Here is a 24,878-nt window from a genome sequence, read left to right as displayed (position 1 = left end):
AGACTCCAAAAAAAAAAAAAAAAAGAAGAACTACACACTGAGAGATGATATTTTGTAATGCACATGAGAGGCAAAGGATTTGTCAATATCCAAAAAAAATAAATAAAAGGAATCTTACAAGAAAAAGAATAACTCACTTTAAATGATAAGACAAAATCTTAACAGGTACTTTTCAGAAAGAAAATCTGAACAGCCAATAAAAGATACCCAATCTAATAAATAATCAAGTAAATAAAAATTAAAACCATATTGAGAGATTATTTATCACTCACTACAGTGGGAAAAAACAGTTTGTTAACATCTTGTCTTGGTGAGGATGAGGGTTAACAGATCACTTATACAGTACTTCTCGTGGATACAAAATACCATAACTACTCTGAAAAATAATTTGGCATAATCTGTACACTTTCATGTTTCTGGCTTTGCATTTTCTATAAATTAAGAAAAATATTTATTGTATATTTCTGCATGAATTATATTTCAAGGTAACCAAATAAGTGATAAGGAAAAGTTTTGCTCTATAGAGGAATTCAAGCTAAAAAATTCAGGATAAATGACAGAATTATAGAGTCATAATTATTCAACTCTTAGTAAAAGTATTGAGATAGCTTTCAATAGTAGATGCTAATACCATTGGATGAAATTTTATGGGAAATCTTGTAGAGAAGTAATTAGACTGACACTACCTGAATGTACTGATCAAGCTCAGGGGCAACAGGCAGTATAGAGCATCACGTATTAAAATTTCTTACTTAGAAAAATATTATACTGCATTTAATTAAATAAGTTTAGAGGGAATAGAGGAATATAGATAATAGAACAAACAGCAGGATTTTACTGGATCAGTAAAATCTAGAATGTGAGACATTTCAGGACAATGTTTTTCAAGACCTGGCTTCTCCAACAAATAAATAGCGTAGAAGATAAAAAGAAAGAGGGGGACTGTTGTAAAGAAAAAAAGATGCAAAGGGCCAAGGTACAGTATAACAAAACATAATACAACTCAAATTTTGATTGGTCAAACCAACTATAAAAATATTTAGACAGTCAATTAAATGTTAACAAGGGTGAAAATGAAATGTGAACTAAGTATTAGATGATATTAAGGAAAGTATTTTGTTAGGTATAATAATGTCATGACGTTTTCTTTAAAGATGTTATCAGATAAAGATCCAGGCTGAAGTGTTTGCATGTTAAATTAGATATCTTACATTTGCTTTAACAAAAAACTTAATATAATAGAATTCAGGTTTTTAAAAATTATTAGTTATAAGGGTGGTGATGAAAAGCAAGAGGTCTAGGATAACATCTGGATTTTGCCTTTGGTTTCAAGGATGGTGTCATTTGCCAGGACAGGTGATACAGAAGCAACAGCAGCCTATAGGAATTAAAATGACTTTAATTTTGAACACAAGTTTTAAGAGTCACAAAGGGCTTGATTGAGTTTGGAAACCATAAATTATAAGCATCAGCCATCCACACCTTTGTGAAATTTCCTATAAATTTCTTCAGCAGTACCCAGGGGTGTAGCTACAAGTGCTGTGAAAAAAAATGTCTGGATCAATCTACTTTGGAATGCATTAGGTCAGATATAACCAAAGACCAAAAAGACATGGGCAATGGGGATTATTGCAAGAAAGCAGTTAAATGATATGTTATCCTAGGTTAAATAGAAAAGTGCTAAATGCATTACAGTGGTGATGATAGCCAGGTATCGTGGCTCACGCTTGTAATCCCAGAATTTTGGGAAGCTGAGTTGGGTCCATCACCTGAGGTCAGAAGTTTGAGACCAGCCTGACCAATATGGTGAAACACTGTCTCTACTAAAATACAAAAATTAGCTGGACATGGTGGTGTGCACCTGTAATCCCAGCTACTTGGGAGGCTGAGGCAGGAGAATCACTTGAACCCTGGAGGCAGGGGTTGGCCATGAGCCAAGATGGTGCCACTGCACTCCAGCCTGGGCGACAGAGCAAGACACTGTCTCATTAACAACAACAACAACAACAAAAGTGGTGATGGGTTAGGAAGTCTTCAGATAATATCAATAAGGGTCGATAGAGGATAACAGGCATCTCAGAGGAGGTAAGTATTGTTATAATTATCAAATAATGATCTGAATACAGTAGTGGAGAGTTAAAGCAGAATGCTGCTACTTAATTTTGGGAGTGCTATCATTAACTAAGAGAGAATAAAATGTTTTAGCTTGCATGCTATGTAGAAGGAAGCAGAATAACCGATCTGTGGATAGATAGGTAGAGTAGAATAGATCCTAGGTGATAGATAAGGTTCTAGAATAAAAGGCAAGGGTCAGTAGTAGAAAGAATGATGGGTGTGAAGGAATGGGTGTCCCGGAATAGGACAGAGATGAGAGAAATGAGGGCGAGCTGGTCAGGGGCCAGCACTTTGGCTGGTGACCAAAGATAAGTGGAGCAAAACATGTTAGATGAGCTGCTCTTGAGGCTTCTGGGCAGACTAAGTCCCAAGTGCTGCAAAAGCCTCACAAGGTTAGCAAATTTTAGGCACTACTTATCATTGAAAAGGAGTGTCACTGGGAATTTATTTATCTTATCTGTGAAGAGTCCTTTTTCTCAGGTTATTAATGGAAAAAAATGCTTAATTCTTATTTTAAGATTTAGTTCTTTTCTTACTAATAATCAGTTGTATCATATTCCTATTATATATACATTAGCATTTTAGGCACAATGTTGACCGTAAAATAAAAAGTCTCTGTCCCTGCCTCTAAGGGTGCAAGAGTTGTATATAATTTACCTCATATCTTTGGGCCTTGGAAGAAGTCTTTTTTTCCCACTAAAGTAGACTTCAAAATCTTCAATCTTCAGCCTGTGGGCATAGTCGATGTATCCTGATATCTCTTGCCCATGAGAATTTCTGTCACGAATAAAGATCACGGACTGGTAGTGCAGAAGAGAGAATAAGAGAACAACATAAAAGAGCTTATTTATTATTGAATGCTATAGGATAGAATAATGTAAAACACTACTATGAGTGACCTTAGGAAGCAGGTTCCAAAAGAGTGGTTATAACATTGAACAGATTATTTTTCACCACTACACCTTAAAAAAAAAAAAGAAAAAAAAGAAAAAGAAAACAAAAACACGTTACTGGCCAAGCGCGGTGGTACAGGCCTGTACTTTGGGAGGTTGTGGTGGGCGGGATCACCAGGTCAGCAGATCAAGATCACCCTCTCCAATATGGTGAAACACCCTCTCTACTAAACTACAAAAAATTAGCCCAGCGTGGTGGTGCGCGACTGTAATCCCAGTTACTCAGGGGGCTGAGGCAGGGGAATCGCTTGAACCCGGAAGCGGAGTTGTCAGTGAGCCAAGATCTTACCACTGCACTCCAGCTTGGCTACAGAATAAGATTCCCTCTTAAAACAAAACAAAACAAACAAACAAAAAACATGTTACTAACAATATTCCAATTGAAAAAGGAAAAGAACAACGGAGATACAATTAACAATTAGTTGTCATTATGCTGATAGATTTCACCTGAATTGCTTATTCTGGTTGTTTAGCATTGAATGCTGAGAATATTGTGCTAAAAAGGATTTTCAGGCAAGTTCTTTTTTAAGAGGAGAAAGTGTTGTGATGGATTAGTTATATATCCCACAGATATGGCAAGAGGAACTAGCATTCTTTCTGATTCCTGTGTGCAATCTTATATAGATTTCAATCCTCAGCCCTTTTCGTTTTGCCCAAATAACTCCACGTAAATTAGTATCAATGACTCCATGCTTTTAAGCCACTTGTTTAATTCTGCAGCACAAATTATAAACGAATAGTAACTCAGAGACTTCCTGAGACTCACACTGCAGACCAATGACTAGCAATGCTGCACCTCCTTAAACAAGGACATAAGCTATAATTCTTAAAATTTATATGCATTCCTAAAGGTACTTGGCATCTTTTCACCATCAAGGTTGCTCCTGATATCAATTATGTCATATTGGGGGACACACACACACACACACACACGCACAAACTCAGAGACAGGGAGAGAGAGAGACAGAGAAGCCCCCTTAAATGAAATTCTATTAACAGAAAAATATCCCAAATATTCCCCCCGACTCTTTAAATGAGAGATGAACCAGACTTATTTCTCCAGAAAAATGGCAGTCTAGATATTGTGACTGAACTTCCTACTAAAAGCAAATAAAAATTCTGAGTAAAATCTAAAACAATAACTTGTAAAATGCATTGATGCTCTGGCAAGGAAAAGAAATACTCAGAGTCCAAAAACTAAGTGAAAGCAGGAACGCGGGGAGGAGAGCAGGGCCTTAAAATAATCTTTGCCCTGCAAGCATTTGCCCAACCTCAGGGAATCTGAGCAAGGTTTCCATGACCTTGCAGGGTAAGGATGCAGGAAACAAATTCCACCCTTTCAGAGACAGAGCCTCATAGAACGTGTTGCCTCAACAGAAAGCTGAGAAATAAAACCTGCATGAAATACTATCTTTAATGAGTCCAGAAAATATGACAATTATCCAAGAACTGTACATCAGAGAAAATTCTTTCCAGTGAGCAAAATATACACATCTTCAGATAAATAATAATAATAATAATAATGAGGGACTTGACTAACAACAGATCAGAGTTCGAAGAAATTCTGCAGGATATATTTCAAGCAAAAGGAAATGATTCTAGCTAGCAAGTCGAAGATAAAGAAAATTATAATGAAAGAAAGTTGCAAATATAGAAATAGAAACAATATGATCTGTATAAAACAACAATAATGACTTCTTAAATAAAGAATAATATGTTTAAAATATTTTAAATAAACATATATGTTGGGAGGGAGTGATTAAGGTTTTGTGATGTCCTGGAGTTTTTCAGAATGAGGGCAGATATATTGATCAATTTTAGAATTTGACAAATACATGTGTATAAATCTAGGATGATTATTAAGAAATAAGAAATAGTATATATATGACCTTTAAATTATAGTGGGATATATAAGGTGAGAAAAAGTAATAAATCAATTAAATAGAATGCAAAAGCTAAAAGGAAAAATATAGCAGAGTCAGGAAAAATAAAATATACAAAATGTAAAGATAGTGCTATGGGTTCAATTGTGTTCTCCCCAAATTCATAAGTTGACACTCTGAACTCCAGTACCACAGAGGTGACTGTATTTGAAGACAGAGCCTGTCGAAATGTGAATACGTTACAATTACCTTTTTAGGGTGGGCTCTAATCCAAGCTGATTGTGTAAATGTGGACACACAGAGAGATGCTAGGGGTGCACGTGTACACTGTCAAGATTCTGCGAGGACACAGCAAGAAGATGGCCACCTGTAAGGAAAAGAAAAAGCCTGCACAAGAAACCAGACCTGCCAACACCTTCAACTGTCTTGGACTTATAACTTTCAGAACTGTGAGAAAATAAAATTGTGTTGCTTAAGGCATTGTCTGGGGTATTTTGTAGTGGCAGCCTTAGCAAACTCATACAGATTATAATAAGAAAATAATTAAGTATGTGCAATAAGTATAAATAACTAAATTTTTAAGTTGAAAACAAGGTTATTAGCATATATATATATATATATATATATATATATATATATAATGAAACAATACCACTTAGAGGTTGAAAATTAGGTAATCAAAGAACATATATACAGGAGAATTTCCATCCAAAAAGAGAATAATCAGTATACTAATATTAGCCAGAATAGATTTTAACATAAAAAGCATTACTAGAGATGGAGCTTCACTGCATAATGATACAAGGTTAATGTCATAGAAAAATACAATTCTAAACTTGAGAAAGTGTTTAAAAACAAAGTTTCAAGATATTTAAAGCACAAATTGATAGAACTAGAAGGATATGTAGACAAGCCATTATCACTTTGGTGAATTCATCTCCTTCATTATTTCTAGATTAAGAAGATAATGAATACATAAAAATTATAGAATTAATATGGATTTAAAGGACTTAAACACAAACATGAAGTCTTGGGGTTTATCGTAGGCTAGTATCAAAATTTCTTTACACTTCAATGTTCTTGTAAGTAAAATGACTGATAATCTAAAATTATATATATTTGGCCATGATTTCACTATTTTATGTAACTGTATATAGTCTTCTTGTGTCAGTTAAATCCCCCCTTTCCTGGAAACATGATTAAATTTATTTCAAATCTCACTTCTCCAGCCCTGTGAGAGTTAAATATCTTCTCTGTGATTTTTGTGAATTCTTGGTTTTCTGATGCTGGGGGACTTTAAATGAGGTCAAACTTTAAATGTGCATCCCTCTAGAATCATTATATAGAGACCTCAGTAAGTCACTCAAACTACTCTCAATGTCTTGCTTAGATTCATCAGTTCTGGGCCCTTAAGCATCCTCCTGAAAAATCCAGCAAGTTTCTGTCAAAAACAAAACAAAACAAAAACCGACAAAACAACAGAATCCTGCTTAGACCTGATCATTTAGCTAGTCTGGCTATTGAACAGCCTCGTTCTTCATGTTTCTCTTTTAACTCTGTAGAGCAAGAGAATAATCCTTTCCTGTCTGGAACTACTCAGTTTATATTCACGTGCTGTCGGGGTCATCTGCCCTCAGCACCCAATTCAAAAGCATTATACAAATACTGCTTTTTTTTTTCTCAGTTAGAATTCTGGTTAATAATCATTGTATCTATGATTTTTTGTTTAATTTTTAACAAAAAAATGCCCAATTAAAATTTTTAAACTTAAAATTCTAAACGCAAAAGAGATAATCATATGAGGCTGTTTTCACACAAATCTGTATAGAACAAATGTAAATTCCCTCATTATGTCTTTCCAACTATGGCTATATATGGGTAAAAGTATAAGAAGACTTGGGAATATTTTTAAGACTTTTTAGTAAAATTTTTTAAAAGTTTGCAAAAATAAAATATTTTTCTAATATTGATAGAAATTGATTTATTTCTAACATTGATAGAAATGCTTTATTAAATTATTTTTAAAATTTGCTTGGAACTATTAGTATGTGGTAATTGCTGACAAATCAGGAAATTACAACTCAGCATTTAATTTTAGCAATGCATCTTTTAAATGGCACAGTTTGGGATTATAGGGGCAGAAGAGGTGATAACACTGACAATCAGACAGAAGTGGGTGGCAGATGTTAATAGTTGTCAAGAGCTTGAGGGCTGGTTGAAATTTCTCTGTCTTATTTATTTTATATTTTGTGGATTACCTAAGAATTTGAATGAAGTTATACTATCAGCTTAATTGTGTATTTATTTCAAAATGTATATTTTTCTCCAGAGTTAATAGCAATTATTTCTTCTATGAATATTTGTTATCTTTATTAAGAGGCCACCATATTCTGAGTGAAGCTTTAAGAGTTTTACATTCATTATCTTATTTAATTGTGTCAAACATGTTATAATGGCTAGATAGCATTATTGCCCTCATTTTATAAATGTGGGAGATGAAAGCCTTGAGAGTTTCGGTAACTCCCAAGGACATGTAGTTAGAGAGTGGAGCACCAAACTCACACCCAGGTTGGCTTCCCATGACACTCAGGTTCTTATCTACTGTATGATGGACAGACTTGGATTCAAATGCTTGCTCTGTCATCTACTTACTGTGTGACACTGGTAAGTTACTAATACGTTTTAAGATTTAGTTTCCTCTGTTATAAAATGGGCATAATAATACCTAGAGTGGTGTGTGAATTAAATAACACTACTTTGTTAAGCACTTGGTAATGCCTGGTACGTGGTAAGCACTCAATAAATAGTATTTATTGCTTTTGAAAACTTTCTTCATCAATGTTGCTATTATATTTGTAGTATGTTAAGAGTTTCGTAAGTTCCTTAGGGAATATGGAAACGGAATAATCATATCAGAATTCCGTTACCTGGTGTATATAGTTATGGTTCAATTTCTTTCTTAAGTTTAGTTATTCACAGTTTAAACTTCTGATATAATTTGAAGCTAAAATTAAAATCAGCTTTTTAGTTTTATATATAGATGTGACAAAAGTTTTAAAAAGCAATAGGTACTATTTACTGAGTGCTTACCATGTACCAGGCATTACCAAGTGCTTAGCAAAATAGTGCTATTTAATTCACTCACTAATGTAGGTATTATGCCCATTTTATAATAGAAGAAACTAAACCTTATACACACACACACACACACACACAGTTGTGTATATATATTATATATATATATACAATATATATATATACATATATATTATATATATAATATATTATATGTATATATATACAAGACACACCCAATTGACAATAAAACCACTATTCTGGCATCCAGAATGGGACAAATAGGTCAAGAGAGTCCCTTGAAAAATTAGGTTTATTTCAGCCTGAGCGTGACGTATTTCAGTAACTGAAAGTTTTGTTATTCAGAGCCCTCTACAGACTGAAGAATAATTTTAAAATGTTATAAATGATTGTTTAGGTTTACCCAATAACATTTTTAAATAATAGCTTTATTGAAGTATAGTTTACATAACATAAAGATTCACTCAAGTTTAAGTGTACAATTCAATGATTTTTTATAAATTTATGGAGTTGCACAAAAGAACTCAGATTTAGAATATTCTCATCACCCCCAAGAGATCTCTTATGACCATTTGTAGCCATCCCTGTTCCCACCCCCAGCCCCAGGCAATCACTAATCTACTTTCTTTCTCTATGGATTCCCTTTTTTGGATTTTTCATAAAAACGGAATCATACAATATATGATCTTTTTCATTCTAATAACATTTTTAATCACAGTTAATTTCCCAAAAGACACATGAAAACTATACTTTATATATTAAAAGACTTTTTAAAAATGATGTTATGTTTATAAAGAAAAACTTCCCAAATTCCTATCTTCCTTAGATAAGACTCTTTAGTCCTGTCTTCAGCAAGTCAAAGTACAACCAACAAAAGCATTAAATAAATCAAATGCTATTAATCTGAAGCCATGAATACTGATCTATTTATTAGCAACCTCAGCAGAAAATACTAGTTTTTATATAACCATCTAAAATCCCCACAAGAACAAGCAATGAAGAAATATCAAGATACATTACTTCTGATTTTGAAGTGGGGAATCAGACACCAAAGGGCATGTAGAATCTGAGATTTTATTGAGATAGTCTGTGACCTCAAAAGTGAACCAATGTTAGTTGAAAAAACTTATGCAGCCCTTAGTTAGGTCCTCATTATCACTCATATATTGGAAAAAGATGAATTAAAGTGAAATTTAGACCATTAATATATCATTTGGATCTTTGGCTGCTTGTCTTTTCCCAGAAGCAGATTAAAATACAAATTCATAAACTTGTTATAAGCTGAATACATGTGTTGCCTGATTTTTCTTGCCAAATACTAATGAGGAGACATAAACATGATACACTGAAATGGGACTTTATTGACAGTGAAGCCAAAGTCACTTAAAAAAAAGCATACTAAGCAGTATGTTGCTGCACTAAAACCAAAACATCCTTTTCCAGACAATGAGAGCTGTCAAACAAAGCTAAGTTCTTGCGTTACCCAGAGAGCAGACTGTCAGTGTGCTCTCTGACAGAGACGAATGAAGGAATTGTCATGTGCTAGAATTTTAAAACTCTGGAATGCTCTAATGAATCATTAATTTTAGGGTATCTTCTTTTTGTTTCAGAACATAAGTGATTTTGCAAATGGAGCTTAAGTTCTCTAGGAATAAACTATTGTTTTCTAACATTTAAAAAGGTCTGTCATTATATATCTCTCTGCAACAAGTTATTTTCTGAATATTTTGTGCTGATAACTATTTTAAAATTCTATATTCTCTCAGTTGTAGTTTTATATAAACATATATATATTTCACTGTTCATACAATTCACAGGGTTATGTTTAGCACAGTTCTTTATCTTTCCTGTTGGGGGCTTGGGCTCAGAACAAGCACACTGTTACTTCTACATCCTGTTGGCCAAAGCGGGTTGCAGGACAGTCCGGATTTAAGAGGCAGGGCAGACTGACTTCTCTTGATAGGAGGAGCTACCAAAGGACAAAGTGGATAATTCCAGCCATTTTGTAATATGTAGTCATTTACCATAAAGATACTGAGAATTTTGCATATAGCTGGTTTGTTCATTTTGCAATGGTTGGTGGTTGATTTCTGAGATGGAATCATTGATTTCTTTTTCTCTCCCAGTTTATAAGAAATAACTATATTTTAAATGGCTTTATTTATTTATTTATTGAAATGGAGTCTGGCTCTGTCACCCAGACTGGAGTGCTATGGTATGATCTCGGCTCACTGCAACCTCTACTTTCTGGTTTCAAGTGGTTCTCCTGCCTTAGCCTCCCAAGTAGCTGACACCACAGGTGCATGTCACCAGCCCAGGCTGATATTTGTAATTTTAGTAGAGATGGGGTTTCACCATGCTGGCCAGACTGGTCTTGAACTCCTGACGTCAAATGATCTGCCTACTATAGCCTTCCAAAGTGCTGGGATTACAGGTGTGAGCCACTGTGCCTGGCTAAATGACTTTACTTTGAATTAACAGTGAAATCAGGAATAATTGAAGAATATTTCGTCTCACTTGTATTCAAAACGTCCTGGAAGTTTCAGTGAATGAAAATTTTTAAAAATTGAGCTTTAACTACTTGGAAGAAGAAAATAAAATTATTATATTTATATATAAACTGGCAATTTACTTAAAAAATCCAAAAGAGTGAACTGAAAAACTTATAAGACAGTTCAATAAGTTGATCCAATACAAAATACTCATACAAAAATTAAATGGGTTTTATGCTAGTGATAACCCATTAGCTATTGTGCATGCAATCTTTACTTGCATTATTTTTTATTAGAATTTTAACATTTTGTGAAATGTTTTTGTAAAATAAATTTCTAGAACAACATAAAAACGAAATAGACTACATTGTTGAACAAAAGTTATAAAATAACTGTGGTGAAATTTTAAGCAAAATACAACTGGGTATCTTTGATTACTAAAATTTTAGCTTGAAAAACAAATGGTTAAGGATAAGATGATTTTAAAAGGAGAAATAAACAGTAGAACTTGTAGTATTAGACAAAATAGTTATAATAATTAAATCATATATCATTGGTACAGTGATGGATACAGATCAATGAAAACTAATAACTTCACAAACACACCCATGTGCATAAATGTGCATGCAAGTAATATATATGCTTTCCATAAGGTGATTTTGTTTATATTTTCTAAATTGAATATCTACTCTTTCTTTGACTGCACAATTCCAAAATCTTGTCTTTTTCCACTGTTTTCTGACCTCCATCATTTATCTTTCTAGCTAGCATACGCAATCCAATAATCCTTTCAGCTCTTTGGAGCCACTAATTCATTAAACCATCACATTTTAGTATGCTTATCCTCTTTATTTCCTCATTTTTCTCTTTATTAAATTTAGATTCCATGGTGCAGCATCACAAGTGTTCAGTTGTGTAGCACTTCAAATTTCTTGCGAACATCCTTCTATTGTACTAGTTTAGACAATTGTGATACTGCTTCAACCCACTTTTCCTTTTCTATTTTTTTTTTCATAGCAACTGCTGAGTTTGGCTAGAGAAGGAAACTATGATGACTGGTCTCAGTGAAAATTAATGACCATAAACTCCCACACTCCCAATTTTTTTTACACATCTCCTCTTCATCAAACTTTCACCAACACCCTTTCTCACACTCAATTATTTTCTCTCTGGAAATACAAGCAGTCAGAACAGAACCACTTTGTCTTCCTCCCATCACATGTACAGATCCATCTGCACCAAGATCCATATTGTTCCTTTCATACTGTTATAATGGCTTGAACATCCATGCTTCTATCCAAAGCCAGCCTCTCTTTTTGTGCATTTGACCACATTTCATCTCGTTACTTTCAAATCATTGATTTCTCATTTATTTTGTGTAAGTTCATTACTATTAACATTTAAACATTCTATAATATCCACTAATTGAAAAAGAAACCAGCTAATTACATTTCCACATGTTGGCTTCTCTTTACAGTGGAATTCTCAATGTTTCCTTAGCTATTGCAGTCATTCTCCTGCAGCACTCTGCTGAAGTAGTTTTGTCTCTTACACCACCCATTTTATCTTTCCAAATCCAATGGTCAATTTTGATTTAAAAAAATTTTTACTTTAACTCCAAGTGGCATTTGACATAATCGTTCACCACCATATTTTGTGAAATGTTTTCTTCGTCTGCATCGGTGACATGGCATATCCTCAAGATTTTCTTCTGCTTTAGCAATCTCTTTATTGGTTCCTTCTTTTCTTGTTGACCTCTAAATTTTAGAGTTCTCTCAGGCTTAGTCCTCATCTTTTCTCTGTTTGCATTCACTCACCAGTTATCTTATCCAGTTCCATGAATTTATTTAATTATCACTTTTTACTCTTCCTTGAATTTCAGACTAGTGTATATATTATTTTCTCTCTTCTCTAAGGTCTCCTAGACAACTAAAATTGAACAAGCATATCACACAATTTCTAATATCCTGTATTACCACCTCAACCAAATCTTTCCATGTAATATGTAACACTGTTTACCTAATTGCTCAGACCAAAAACCTAGGTGTTCTTTTGATGCCTACTTTTCATCACACTTCACATTCATTTCAATCCATTAACAAGTCTTGTTGCCTTTGCCTTCAACATATATAGTCTGTTTCTTGTATATTTTTCCAACCTAATTCCCAGCTATATTGGTCTTCTGATAAAAATGTTTCTGCCTAGGGCCCTCTTGTATGATACGTTTTCTCCAAAAATGGTCTTTCTTCAGCTACCTAAAATCTTGGTCTCTCACTTCATATAGATTTCTGCTAAAAATTTCATTCCTCTGGAAGTCTTCCTTGACCTCTCTAAAAAATGTAGCACATGCATTCCAGGTGCATTTCTTTGCCAAATTTTATTTTTGTTCTTAGCAGTTATATTTATCTTGGATTTATTTTGTCATGTTTTACTGCATCTTAAAATTGCATTTTGGACAGGCACAGTGGCTCACGCCCGTAATCCCAGCACTTTGGGAGGCTGAGGCAGGTGGATCACCTGAGGTCAGGAGTTCGAGACAAGCCTGACCAATATGGTAAAACCTCGTCTCTACTAAAAATACAAAAATTAGTTGGTTGTGTTGGTGGGTGCCTGTAATCCCAGCTAGGGAGGCCGAGACATGAGAATTGCTTAAACCCAGGAGGCAGAGGTTGTAGTGAGCCAAGATCAAGATCATGCCACTGCACTTCAACCTGGATGATAGAGTGAGACTGTTTCGAAAAAAGAACAAAAAAGTAAAATAAAATAAAACAAAATAAATTGCCTTTCTTTCTCCTTAGTTTGCAGGAGTCAAAAAGGTAGAGACTTTATTTTGTTCTACAGTATATGCTATCAACAATGTCCTGCACAGTTCCTGGCACATACTGGCCACTCAATAAATATTTGCTAAGTGAATAAACTGATGGTGTTCATAATGTGCATCTATCAAAATGAATAGAATAGAATAACTAGCTGTGTTGCTGAACATTAGGAAGAGAACTTTACACTGAGGATGTCATCACAAGCATTTTCAATAGATAATGAGGCTGACTGTGATGAATTAAAGAGTGAATAAAGAAATAAGAAATAAACTTATCTTACTTAGATAACCCTTCAGAAAACTTTCTGCTTAGAATAACAGAGAAATGAAGTTGGTTCTTTCTTGAATAGAATGCAGTGTCAAAGGAATTACATAAACTGATAATGCTTCCTTCTTTGTTTTTATTGGTTCGGAAAACATAGAATCAAACTTTTTGTTTGCCATAAAGACAATTTTTATGTTCAAACTTCTCTTTTTGATTTATCTTGTTATTTTATTCTCTCTCTCTCTCTCTCTCTCTCTGTGTGTGTGTGTGTGTGTGTGTGTGTGTGTGTGTGTGTCTCCAATTTCTTCATTTTATTGAGTGTTTCTCTAAATCCATCACACTTCAGAATCACCTGAAGGGCTTGCAAAGCTTCAATTGCTGAGCCCCATCCCCATAGTCTCAGATTCAGTAGGTCTGGGATGGTGTTCAAGAATTTGCATTTTTAACAAGCTCTCAGATGATGCTGATTCTGCTGATCAAGGGAATTGCACTTTGAGAACCGCAGTTTTATTCTAATGTGTTTGTGTTTTAGTGCTGACTTGAAACAGGTTAAGAAAGAATAAGGAGAAGAAACAGAAAAGGGAAGAGAAGGCAGGAAGGAATTATAAAGATACATCGAAAAAATTTAATAATTCAAGAGTCAGTTATATAGGTATGTCTGAATAAAAAATATCCAGCTCTCTTTTTATATTCTCCTCTTATATTCCTATAATTGCCAAAAGGAGCCCAGATCTATCCTTGTAAAAGTTGACATACATTTAGTAGCACAATCTCAGGTCTATAATAAACACTAGCTGAACCTTCCTGACAAATCATATCACTAGGGTTTGAATGACAGAAATTCATCTGTAGTCCCACACTGAGACTACTGTAACCAACATAACAATGTGCCAGGCAGCCAAGATGCATGATATCATTCTAATACCTAAATGACAGATCAGCTTTAGTAGAAGAGGAAGGCTGAACTGAATATCCCTGAAGATGGTCCCATCCCCTCCCATATTTTCATACTGAAATTATTATTTCTACATGATCCTGTAGCTTACTTGATTTTTCCGGTAGTGTGATGCTTTGACCGGGCCTTTTCCAAGCCATTTCTTCTACTTTATGGATTGATTCATGGGCCAGGGTTGCCCAAATACCCAGATCTTCTATATATTTCAGTTCCTACATAGGCAATCATTCTTTCTTTTCATTCTCCATTCATTCCAACTATGTATTTTCCCTACATTTTTTATAAGTGTAAAATGACATAATTGTGAAATTTTGAAATCCATAGCATCTCTCTTTTTTAAATATATATTCTACTTAGTTTGACCAGATACTATTTTCTTGGGCAGTGACTTCAACTACTACTTATACACCAGAAGCTTTTAAATCTTTTATCTCCAGTTTTTTGGTTTCCCTTGATTTTAAAAATTGTGTGTGTTACTGTCGACTACATCATTCTAACTGGATGTAATCCAGGCATCTAGGTTTTCAAAAGATATTATTCCACAAATTTTCTCTATGTTTCTTAAAGAACAAATATCTGCACCATCAACCAAAAAGTAGAAGCTTCTGTATTAATTTTAATTTCTTTTACTTCCCACATCTATCACCAAATTCTGCTAATTTTAGCTTCAAAAAATTTCTCAATGTCTTTGCTTTATGTGGCGATTGCAAACATCTTATTTCAAACCTCATTGTTTCTCTGTTGAGCTATCATAACTAATTTCCTGGATACCATTCATTCCTCAATTTATCCATCTTCAAAATTAGCTGAGAAATCCTTCTCTGAAGTGGAACTCTGCATATGATTCTCTTGTTTTTTTTAGCTACTTGGAGTTCTAAAGTGCAACCTCTTTGGTATTGCAGATGGCTCATCGTGTCCTACCAAACCATTATTCTAGGACCATTCTCACCTCTCCCTTAAATATAAATCCTTGGTGCAAGATATTTGATTTCATATTCATTTTTATTTTATTCAATAATGCATTCATATACTTTTTAAAACTCAAATACTAACCTCAAAGTTTTCCAAGAAACAGTATTATCCTTTTCTCCTGCCTCACCTTGATATCTGTTCCTCAAATGAACCTCCTTTAACTCTTTGCTGTTTCTAAATAACATATTAATACTGATATTTCTTAATGTTTTCCTTTTTGTTTCTACTTTTACTTATGGGAGATAATGATTTCTAATTGTGTCTGATGATTTCTAACGTGTCCTTTTCCCCTCTCAAACATTCCTTAACTTTTTTTCCTCCTATCCCCCCAACCAATAAAGCTATGCCATAATTTTAGGTTAAATAATTAGTCAGTGTTTACAATTTTTTGTACCTTATAAACATTAGCCACAGCTGAGCTATAGAATCAAGAAGTTTGAAGTATTTATTCCCTAGCTATGATTAAATTTCCTTTCTTGAAACTTTTTATTTCCTATTGGGTTGTTTGGACTTTTTTACCCCCTCAGATTTTTTAAGCTTTTAAAATTTTTAATTGGCACATAATAATTTTATGTATTTATAGGGTACAGTGTAATATTTCAGTACATGTATACATTGTGTAATGATCAAATCAGAGTAATTAGCATATCCATCACCTCTAACATTTCTCATTTCTTTGTGGTGAGATTATTCAGAATCTTCTCTTCAAATTATTTAAAAATATACACTACATTGTTTTAACCGTAGTCTCCTACTGTGCAATAGAACTCAATAGAACTTCTGAATTTATTCCACCCATCTAATTGCAACTTTATACCTCTTGACCAACCTCTCAGCATTTCCCCCTCCCTCCACCCTGCCTAGCCTCTGGTAACCACAATTCTCCTCTGTACTTTTATGAGATCAACATTTTTAGATTCCACATATAAGTGAGATCATGCTTACTCCCTTGATTTTCTACGTACCTATCACTAATCCCATCAAAATTTCCAACAGAACTATAACTATCTTCTCAATGAATTCATAGTCTGCCTGTTTTTGTTTTCTTGTGGATGTGCTCCCAGAAGTTCACTGCTTTCTTTTACCTGTACTTGATTTTTTTCTAGATTTCCAACAGAATTAGCTGTTATTTTGGGGAAGTCTTTTTACTGTCATCTTGGGAATTTCTTCTGCTTCCCATCTGAGCTCCTGTAACAGTTTTTAAAATACATCCATGTGCCCCATAACAACATTTTGGTTAACAACAAACCTCGTGCACCATGGGGCCCCATACAACTCTAATGGAGCTGAAAATTTTTTATTGCCTAGTGACATATTGATGATCCTGACCCAGTGTAGGCCAGTTTGGTGTTAGTTTTTAACAGCAAAGTTTAAAAGTAAAGAAAAATAATAAAAATATTTTAATTATAAAAAACTTATAATGATATAAAGACAGAATTATTATTATTATTATACTTTAAGTTCTGGAGTACGCATGCAGAATGTGCAAGTTTGTTACATAGGTATACATGTGCCATGTTGGTTTGCTGCATCCATCACCCTGTCATCTACATTAGGTAATTCTCCTAATGCTATCCCTCCCCTAGTCCCCACCCCCCAACAGGCCCCAGTGTGTGATGTTCCCCTCTCTGTGTTCATGTGTTCTCATTGTTCAACACCCACTTATCAGTGAGAACCTGTGGTGTTTAGTTGACAGAAATATTTTGTGTAGCTGTACAGTGTGTTTGTGTTTTATATTATGTTTTATAAAAGAGTCAAAAAGTCTTAAAAATTTGAAAGTTGATAAAGTAAAAATGTTAGAGTAAGTTAAAGTTAATTTATTATAGAAGACAGAAAAATATTATTTTGTAAATTTATTGTCACTTGTATACAGTGTTTATAAAGTCTACCATAATGTACAGTAATGTCCTAGGCCTTCATATTCACTCACCGTTCACTGACTCACCCAGAACAACTTTCAGTTCTACAAGCTCCATTTGTGGTAAGTTCCTTTTTAATCTTTTATACTGTTTTTTGTATTGTTTTGTTTTTGTTTGAGACAGGTTACCACTCTGTCACCCAGGCTGGAGTGAATTAGCGTGATCATGGCTCACAGCGGCCTTGACCTCCCAGGCTCAAGTGATCCTCCATCTCAGCCTCTCAAGCAGCTAAGATTATAGGCATGTGCCACCACACTCAGCTAATTTTAGTTTTAGTATTTGGAGAGAGAGGGTCTCACTGTATTACCCAAGCTACTATCAAACTCCTGGGCTCAAGTAATCCCACCCGCCACTGTTGCCCAATATACTGTATTTTTATTGTGCCTTTTCTATGTGTAGATACACAAATACTTACCATCGTGTTATAATTGCCTACAATATTCAGGACAGTAACGTTGCACAGGTTTGTAGCCTAGAAGCAATAACCATCTAAGTTTGCATGAGTAAACTCTACAATGTTTACAGAAAGATGAAATTGCCTGACATCACATTTCTCAGAACATATCCCTGAGGCATAACTATGTTTCCATTTTAGTACTCATAACTTTATATTGTGGCTTTTGAGGTCCTCTTACTCTGGATTGTATATGTTTATCAAACTTTGTATTCCCCCCTTTTTTTGAGACAGGGTCTCAGTTTGTTGCCCAAACTGGAGTGCAGTAGCATGAGCTCAGCTCACTGCAGCCTTGACCCCTTGAGTGCAAGCCATCTTTCCACATCAGCCTCCCAAGTAGCTGGCACTGTAGGTGCACACCACTACACCCAGCTAATTTTTGTATTTTTTGTAGAGACAGGATTCCACCATATTGCTCAGGCTGATCTTGAACTCCTGAGTTCAAGCAATCGGCTCACCTTAGCCTCTCAAAGTACTGGGATTGCAGGCATCAGCCACCACACCCAGTCTTAATTTTGTATTCTTAATGTTTCCTGTCCTGATTCATAATGGGTATGCACCAACAGGATTTTGGGATTGAGATAATTAAACAAAGGCAAACAAAATAATCTTCAGGGAGCTATTTATCTAATTATGCTTGACAGAAAGTGTCATCATGCAACAAATAGTATCCCTAAAAGCTATTGTTTATTGAGTGTTTACTATATGCCAGAAATTTTCTCATTTATTCTTAACCCAAGCCCCATAATGTAGGTACCATTATTAATTCTGTTTGACAGATGAGAAAACTGATGTATGAGAAGGTTAAGTACCTGGCCAGGGTCTCGTAGTTAGTGCATCAGTCAGATTTCTAACAGGAAACAATGGCAAATTTGTTTATTTACACAGGGACTAACGGATGGCATGTAGTGTTACCACAAGGGAAATTGCATGAACTTGGAACTACTAGTAATAAAACTGACACCATCTCTGCCACTAGCCTTCCCCCAACACCGATTCCCAAGAGGGAGAGTTTATCAGAACCCAAAAAGGAGAGGGAGAAAGAATCGTGTGCGAGTATCCTACAGAACTGCAGAGACATTATGCCAAGGGACACAGACAGCTATATGTCTATGTAGGGTCAAGGGAATAAGTAGCTTCTTGCTACAGTTTCATACTGGCCATATCCCACTGTGGCCAGAGCCTGACATCATATAAGTACTTTAATTAGAGCAGCCTCCCTGGGTAGAGTAGGGTGGAAAAGGAAGAAAGGAATCTAAAGTGGTAGGAATTGTCAGTCATGATTCTGGGATCTGTACTCAAGCATCTGGACATGAAGCCTATGATATTACTACTATACTATGCTTGTGGGGTGGCAGGCAGGAAACTAGGTTCTGTTTTTAGTTGAGGCTCCAGGAACAAAGTGATTCTTCTGAACAAAGAGAATTTTGTTACCTTTTCACTGTCATCGCTAAGGGATATTGTTTTTGCAGAAGAATGCAATTGCTAAGGAGAATAAGGGACAATCTTGGAAAGTAACAGAAAAAGGACAGCAACATTACAGAGGCATTCTCAGTAGCAGGCAGATAGGCACTTAGCACTTTGCAAAGTGTGCTGATTTGTATTAAAGGGCTTCAGCAGAAAGCAAAGACTAAAAAATCAAGGATAAAGGAGTCTAAAAGAATGTGGTCATACCAAAGGAATAAGAACATCCTGAGACAAACAACAGAGGATATGAAGAAGCCTGAGCAGAATACCATCAATTGCTAATGCTAATCATGGGTTAAAACCACTTTCTTAGTAAGAAGAAACTATATGTCAATATCTGAAACCACTGGATAGGCTTCATAATTCACTTAATATGAATATGTAGTAAATTATTTACAGTTCTCACTATAAATTGTCAACCTCAAAAAACTCATTTTCTCTTTCAAATTCTGAGCTTAAAAACCCATCTGTATCTTGTATGGACACCAAACAGAGTAAATCATACTATGCCTTAGAGGGGCTCAGAAATCTAGCAGATGCCTAATGAGAGACTACTGTGTACCAAGTGCTGTCCGAGGTGCTGGAGATACAATATTGAACAAAGTAAGACCCTGGCCTCATGGAGCTCACAGTCTGGTGAAAAACATAGACATCTTATCACCTAAAACTATGGAATGAGCTTCCTCTCCTTTACTCCTTTTCCATCATGCCATCTTCCCTTATCCCCTTGAAATTCATCTCATTGGAGGATTTTGTGGACCAATTCCTCCATCCCAATGCAGTGTCCTGACAGAACTCATTTCTAGCTCATTCCTTGAGGCAGTCTGTCTCAAGAAATGAATGAGATGCAGTGTTCCTCTAATAAACTCTCCCTATTAGAGCTTGAGCTGCTTGTAATTAGTGATGCCAGCATTTATCTTGGTATCTTTACAATCAAACATCACACCCAGCATAGAGGAAACATGCAATAATGTTGATTGGCAAATGCATAAGTGAATAATAGAAAAAAGAAGATAAAAAGTATTTCTTTTACCACTTTTCATATTTAATCTCAAAATGAGCATGAGTCATTAGCATGCTTGATAGAAAGAAAAAATAACTTCTTAATAATAAATAAGTCACAATTTATTAGCAATCCTTTATGTGATAGGGCCTTTATTTGCATTTATGTTAAGTTAGGTATTTCTATTTCTATTTTATAATCACAGGAAAATTAAATATTTTTCCCCAAATCAACACTATAGGCAGAGATACTGTGCTGTGAAAACAATGAAGTTGAGATTAATTGGAAGAAATCTAGCAGATAGGGCAGTTGAACAGGATCTTCCTGAGAAGAAATTGTTTCAATTGAAACTTGAATAATAAAAAATCCAAAAGAAGATGTGAGTGAAGAACATTACAGGCAAAGGGAATAACAAGTACTCTGGCCCTAAAGCAGGAAATGGCCTTGCCTGTTCAAGAAATAGAAGGTCAATGTTATTGGGCAGTAGTGAGAGCAAAAAAAGGGTGGAGAAGTCGTGATGTGAAATAAAATTTGACATTAGGTAGGTACTAGCTTCTGTAGACCATATGGGTTCCTAATAATGACTTTCGATTTAACTTAAACGCAATAACAGTCATTGAACAGTTTTATGCAACAAAATGTAAATGGTCAGATTTTTAAAAACGTCATTAAAAATATTGAAAGGTCTTCTGAAAAAAAAAAGTGTGTGACTTGAGCAGATGATCCTATTAATAAGGGTCAATAATAAAACAGAAGAGATTGTTGAGGCATAGGAAACAGGGAGAAGATGTTGTCCCAATCCTTCATGATTAGAAGTGTTGCAACCAATATGAGCAAGATAAACATAAATTCTATTTGTTCCTGTTTCAGGGAGTATATTGGCATTTAACCTACGCTATGGTTAAAGTGATAGTAGTAAGACTGGTTTCAGCAAGAATACCCCTTCAAACCTTATCCACTACCCACGGCTGCAAAGAGTCTGTAGGAAATGAACATTTCAGAATAGTACATATTCCCTACTCTGAGGCTTTGTTGGCAATATCTGGTCTCATAGCCTAACCACATGAAGGGGCAACTGCTACTTAGGTGCCCAAGGTAATTCTGAGTCTAAGATTTCAGCTGGCTGAAAAGTGTCTTCCCATATCCCACTTAAGCTCACAAGCCTCTGCTATTGTTACTAAAACCTAATATTTACTAGTGAACAAACTGGATCACGCACTGTACTAAACACTTTCTGTGCATTATTACATTTAACATTCACAATATTTTATCATCATTTTATGATTAAAATTAGCTGTTATTAATATGTAGAATAAATAACTTTTTCATTGCTAAAAAAAAAAAACATTCACAATATAACTTACTAAGCAAGCACACTTATAGGAGTAACTTTCTCAAGTTATATATGACAGAGCTGGAATTATAAGCCAATTGTGCCAAATTCCTAAGCCACTTTTCTTCATCATTGTGCTCTAGTAACGCTCTCTTACTCTGATAGTAAGAAAAAAGCTGGAGGGATCAGCCAGTGACATGAAAAAAGAAAGAGGTGTCAACCATGGCCCAATGTCTATGCTAGAACTATTAGATGACTTGGCTGAGTTCACCTGTGTAGTAGATGGTAGAAAGCCAGGGTTAGCCCTCAGGAACTCATGGATGTTGCTCAGAAACATACAGTAGCCCCTTCTCATCTGCATGTAATTTGCTTTTTGTATCTGGGGGAAAACCCAGCCAAAGTCCCCATCTCTCCCACCCCTCACCAGCCACCTTTTCATTCTACACTCAAGGAAGAGAAGTGGTGAGTAAGGTTTCATGATGTTTTATGATATTTTATTCCTCTTCATGACATTGAAGAGTTATAAAATGGCATATGTACTAAGTAGACATGCAAGGGACATTCAGTCTCTTTTCCTTGCTCATACACTGAGAAAGACTGGGGTGAGCGGATTAGGCTGTTTCCTCTTGGCCTCACAAAGATATTCTGGGTTGTTTTCTTGCCAAGACTTTTTCATTAGACTAGTAAACAATTTAGAAAAGGGCTTGGGTTGGCCGGGCGCGGTGGCTCACGCTTGTAATCCCAGCACTTTGGGAGGCCGAGGCGGGTGGATCACGAGGTCAAGAGATCGAGACCATCCTGGTCAACATGGTGAAACCCCGTCAAAACTACAAAACATTAGCTGGGCATGGTGGTGCGTGCCTGTAATCCCAGCTACTCAGGAGGCTGTGAGGCAGGAGAATTGCTTGAACCCAGGAGGCGGAGGTTGCGGTGAGCCGAGATTGCGCCATTGCACTCCAGCCTGGGTAACAAGAACGAAACTCCGTCTCCAAAANAAAAAAAAAAAAAAGAAAAGGGCTTGGGTAATAAAAGGTAAGAAGGCCTCTCAATCTATTTTGAGTGTCTTTGGTCATATAAGACAATGTTTAGCACAGGCAAACTCTTTCATGTGGTTTAGCTTAGCTCCACCATGGGCCTCCTTGGGTTTTGGGACAAAAGTTTCATTTTAAAATAGAGTACCTAATTGCCTAAGTTACTGTCTTAGGAACCTATCATGGAAGGTTGTTATCACAGAAGTTTTAGTTATCTGGGGATCCTAGCTTGGGATCATATATAATCTTAGTACCACCTTTTATATAACTCACATTACTAATAGTAATTTTGTAATTTTTAAATAATGTATTTGGTTTTAAAAAATATTATTAAAAGATCCTATTGGGATGGAAATTGCTGAACCTGTGTAGACTTAACTGCTTATCTTGGCAGTATAACAACACAGTCAGAGATGATGTTGGAACATGACATTGAATAGTTATAAAATGGTATTTGTACAGGAATTTTTGTATGGTCACTTTGAAAATTAAGATTTTTAAGACTAGTGCTCTAGAGGTTGTTATTCTATCCTAGATAGGAAGTTTAGTGGCCTTATTACCAGTGAGACCACAGAGTCTAGGCTAAATGAATACCTAGGTCTTCAATTAAGATGCTTACCTCAGTGAAAGATGATGCACTGATTCCGTATGCCATGTGATACAGTGAAATGAGTGCTGGTTAACATTTCACTTATTCAACGTATGTTTATTTTTTCTGTGTACTGGGCACGTGGGTGAATAAGATTATTTCTACTTTTAATGTTCTTACATTCTAGTATATAATTATACATCTGTCCTTACTGGAAATATTTAATTGTTCTAAGTCGCAGTTTGGTATAGTGAAGGGATTCTCAACTGAATGAGAGTGAAAACATCTACTTCCAGTTCTGCCATTAGCCAGCTCTCTGACTAGAGATAACCAGCTTAAGCTCTTTGTGACTAAATTTCCTCATATGTAAAATAAAGAAAGTGGAACTGAAGAGACATCTGAATGGGTCTTCTAAAAATCTAAGAGGCAAAACCAATTATTTAAAGGCTATTTTAGTTTGGCGTTTTCTAAAAATCCTAGAAAAACTTATGGCTTAATAAATATGAAATAAAAATAAGATCATCTTAATCCTCTTCTTCCTTTGCTCATAAGTCCAGAAGGATCTTTAAACAATTCAAAACTGTTATGTATCATGCTAGGAAAAAAAAATCAAAACAAACCATGAAAATAAGCATCAGATAAAAAGAACTGCCCTTAATCTTAAAGTCTCTGAAATCCAAAACATGCAGGATGTGGTTTAAGGGCAACGTGCACATACAAAATTGTGATCTGAAGATTAAAAAATAACAAATGTGTGTTTATCTTTCTTATCTGCCTGTGTAAAATAGTTTTGTTCTTAACCATGATAACTAAGCCAAAATAACCCAGTAACATTTGCCTTTAAGACTAAACTCCAACTTTTCTACTTTCATTGATGTCAGTTTAAATGTTATGTCATCCAAGTTCTCTCTGCCTTTTGTTTACCATTTTAGTCACACCTATCAACATGGTAAACATTACCGATAGATTGTACCATTAGAAGTAGCTGATGCTGTACTTAATTAGAAAGCAACATATACTATCTAGTTCAAGTTGCATATTCTGATTATAGGTAACTTAATTTGAATGTGGATCACTGAAATCTAAAGTGTAAAATTCATAAATTTTTCATGAAAAAATACTTCTTATTAATAACAACAAAGCAAATTTCAGACATGAACTGTTTCAGTTTACAATGAAGACATACGAGGCTTCAGAGTGGGCCTCTTTTTCCTTGCTGGAACCCTGGTTGTTTCTTGGATGTTTTCTAGGGACTTCAAAGTCTCAAAAGCAAGGAAGGCATATGGACTATGCAATGCCAACCAGGGGCTTTTATTACCTTGAAAGACATTCAGGGGGATTTTAAAAATGGGAATTCCACAGAGAGTATTTTGTTTAAGTTTGTCCCCTTGCATATTCTCATCAGTGAATGTGGCTTTGAGATAACCATGAATAATAATCTGATTCTTATAAGGAATTTACCTTTTTAAAGTGAATTATCGTCTATTTGCTTATTCTAGCAACAGCATAGTCCATTAGGGTATGTAGGAAAAA

General features: G+C 35.1%; 1 protein-coding gene across 3 annotated transcripts in view; it reads right to left on the bottom strand.

Annotated features, from left to right (window-relative positions):
- The window catches only part of CFAP299 (cilia and flagella associated protein 299), a 664,079-nt gene that overhangs the window by 118,533 nt on the left and 520,668 nt on the right, over nucleotides 1-24,878 (bottom strand). For all 3 annotated transcript variants that reach the window (XM_017530199.2, XM_037739149.1, XM_037739148.1), the window contains exon 4: nucleotides 2,773-2,915. In XM_017530199.2, coding sequence (XP_017385688.1) covers nucleotides 2,773-2,915 — 143 coding nt within the window. The remainder of the gene's footprint in view (nucleotides 1-2,772; nucleotides 2,916-24,878) is intronic.

This window comes from Cebus imitator, unplaced genomic scaffold (genome assembly GCF_001604975.1).
Source record: "Cebus imitator isolate Cc_AM_T3 unplaced genomic scaffold, Cebus_imitator-1.0 Scaffold64, whole genome shotgun sequence".
NCBI lineage: Eukaryota > Metazoa > Chordata > Mammalia > Primates > Cebidae > Cebus > Cebus imitator.
Note: the sequence above shows the minus strand (reverse complement) of the source record. Positions and strands in the feature narration are given on the sequence as shown.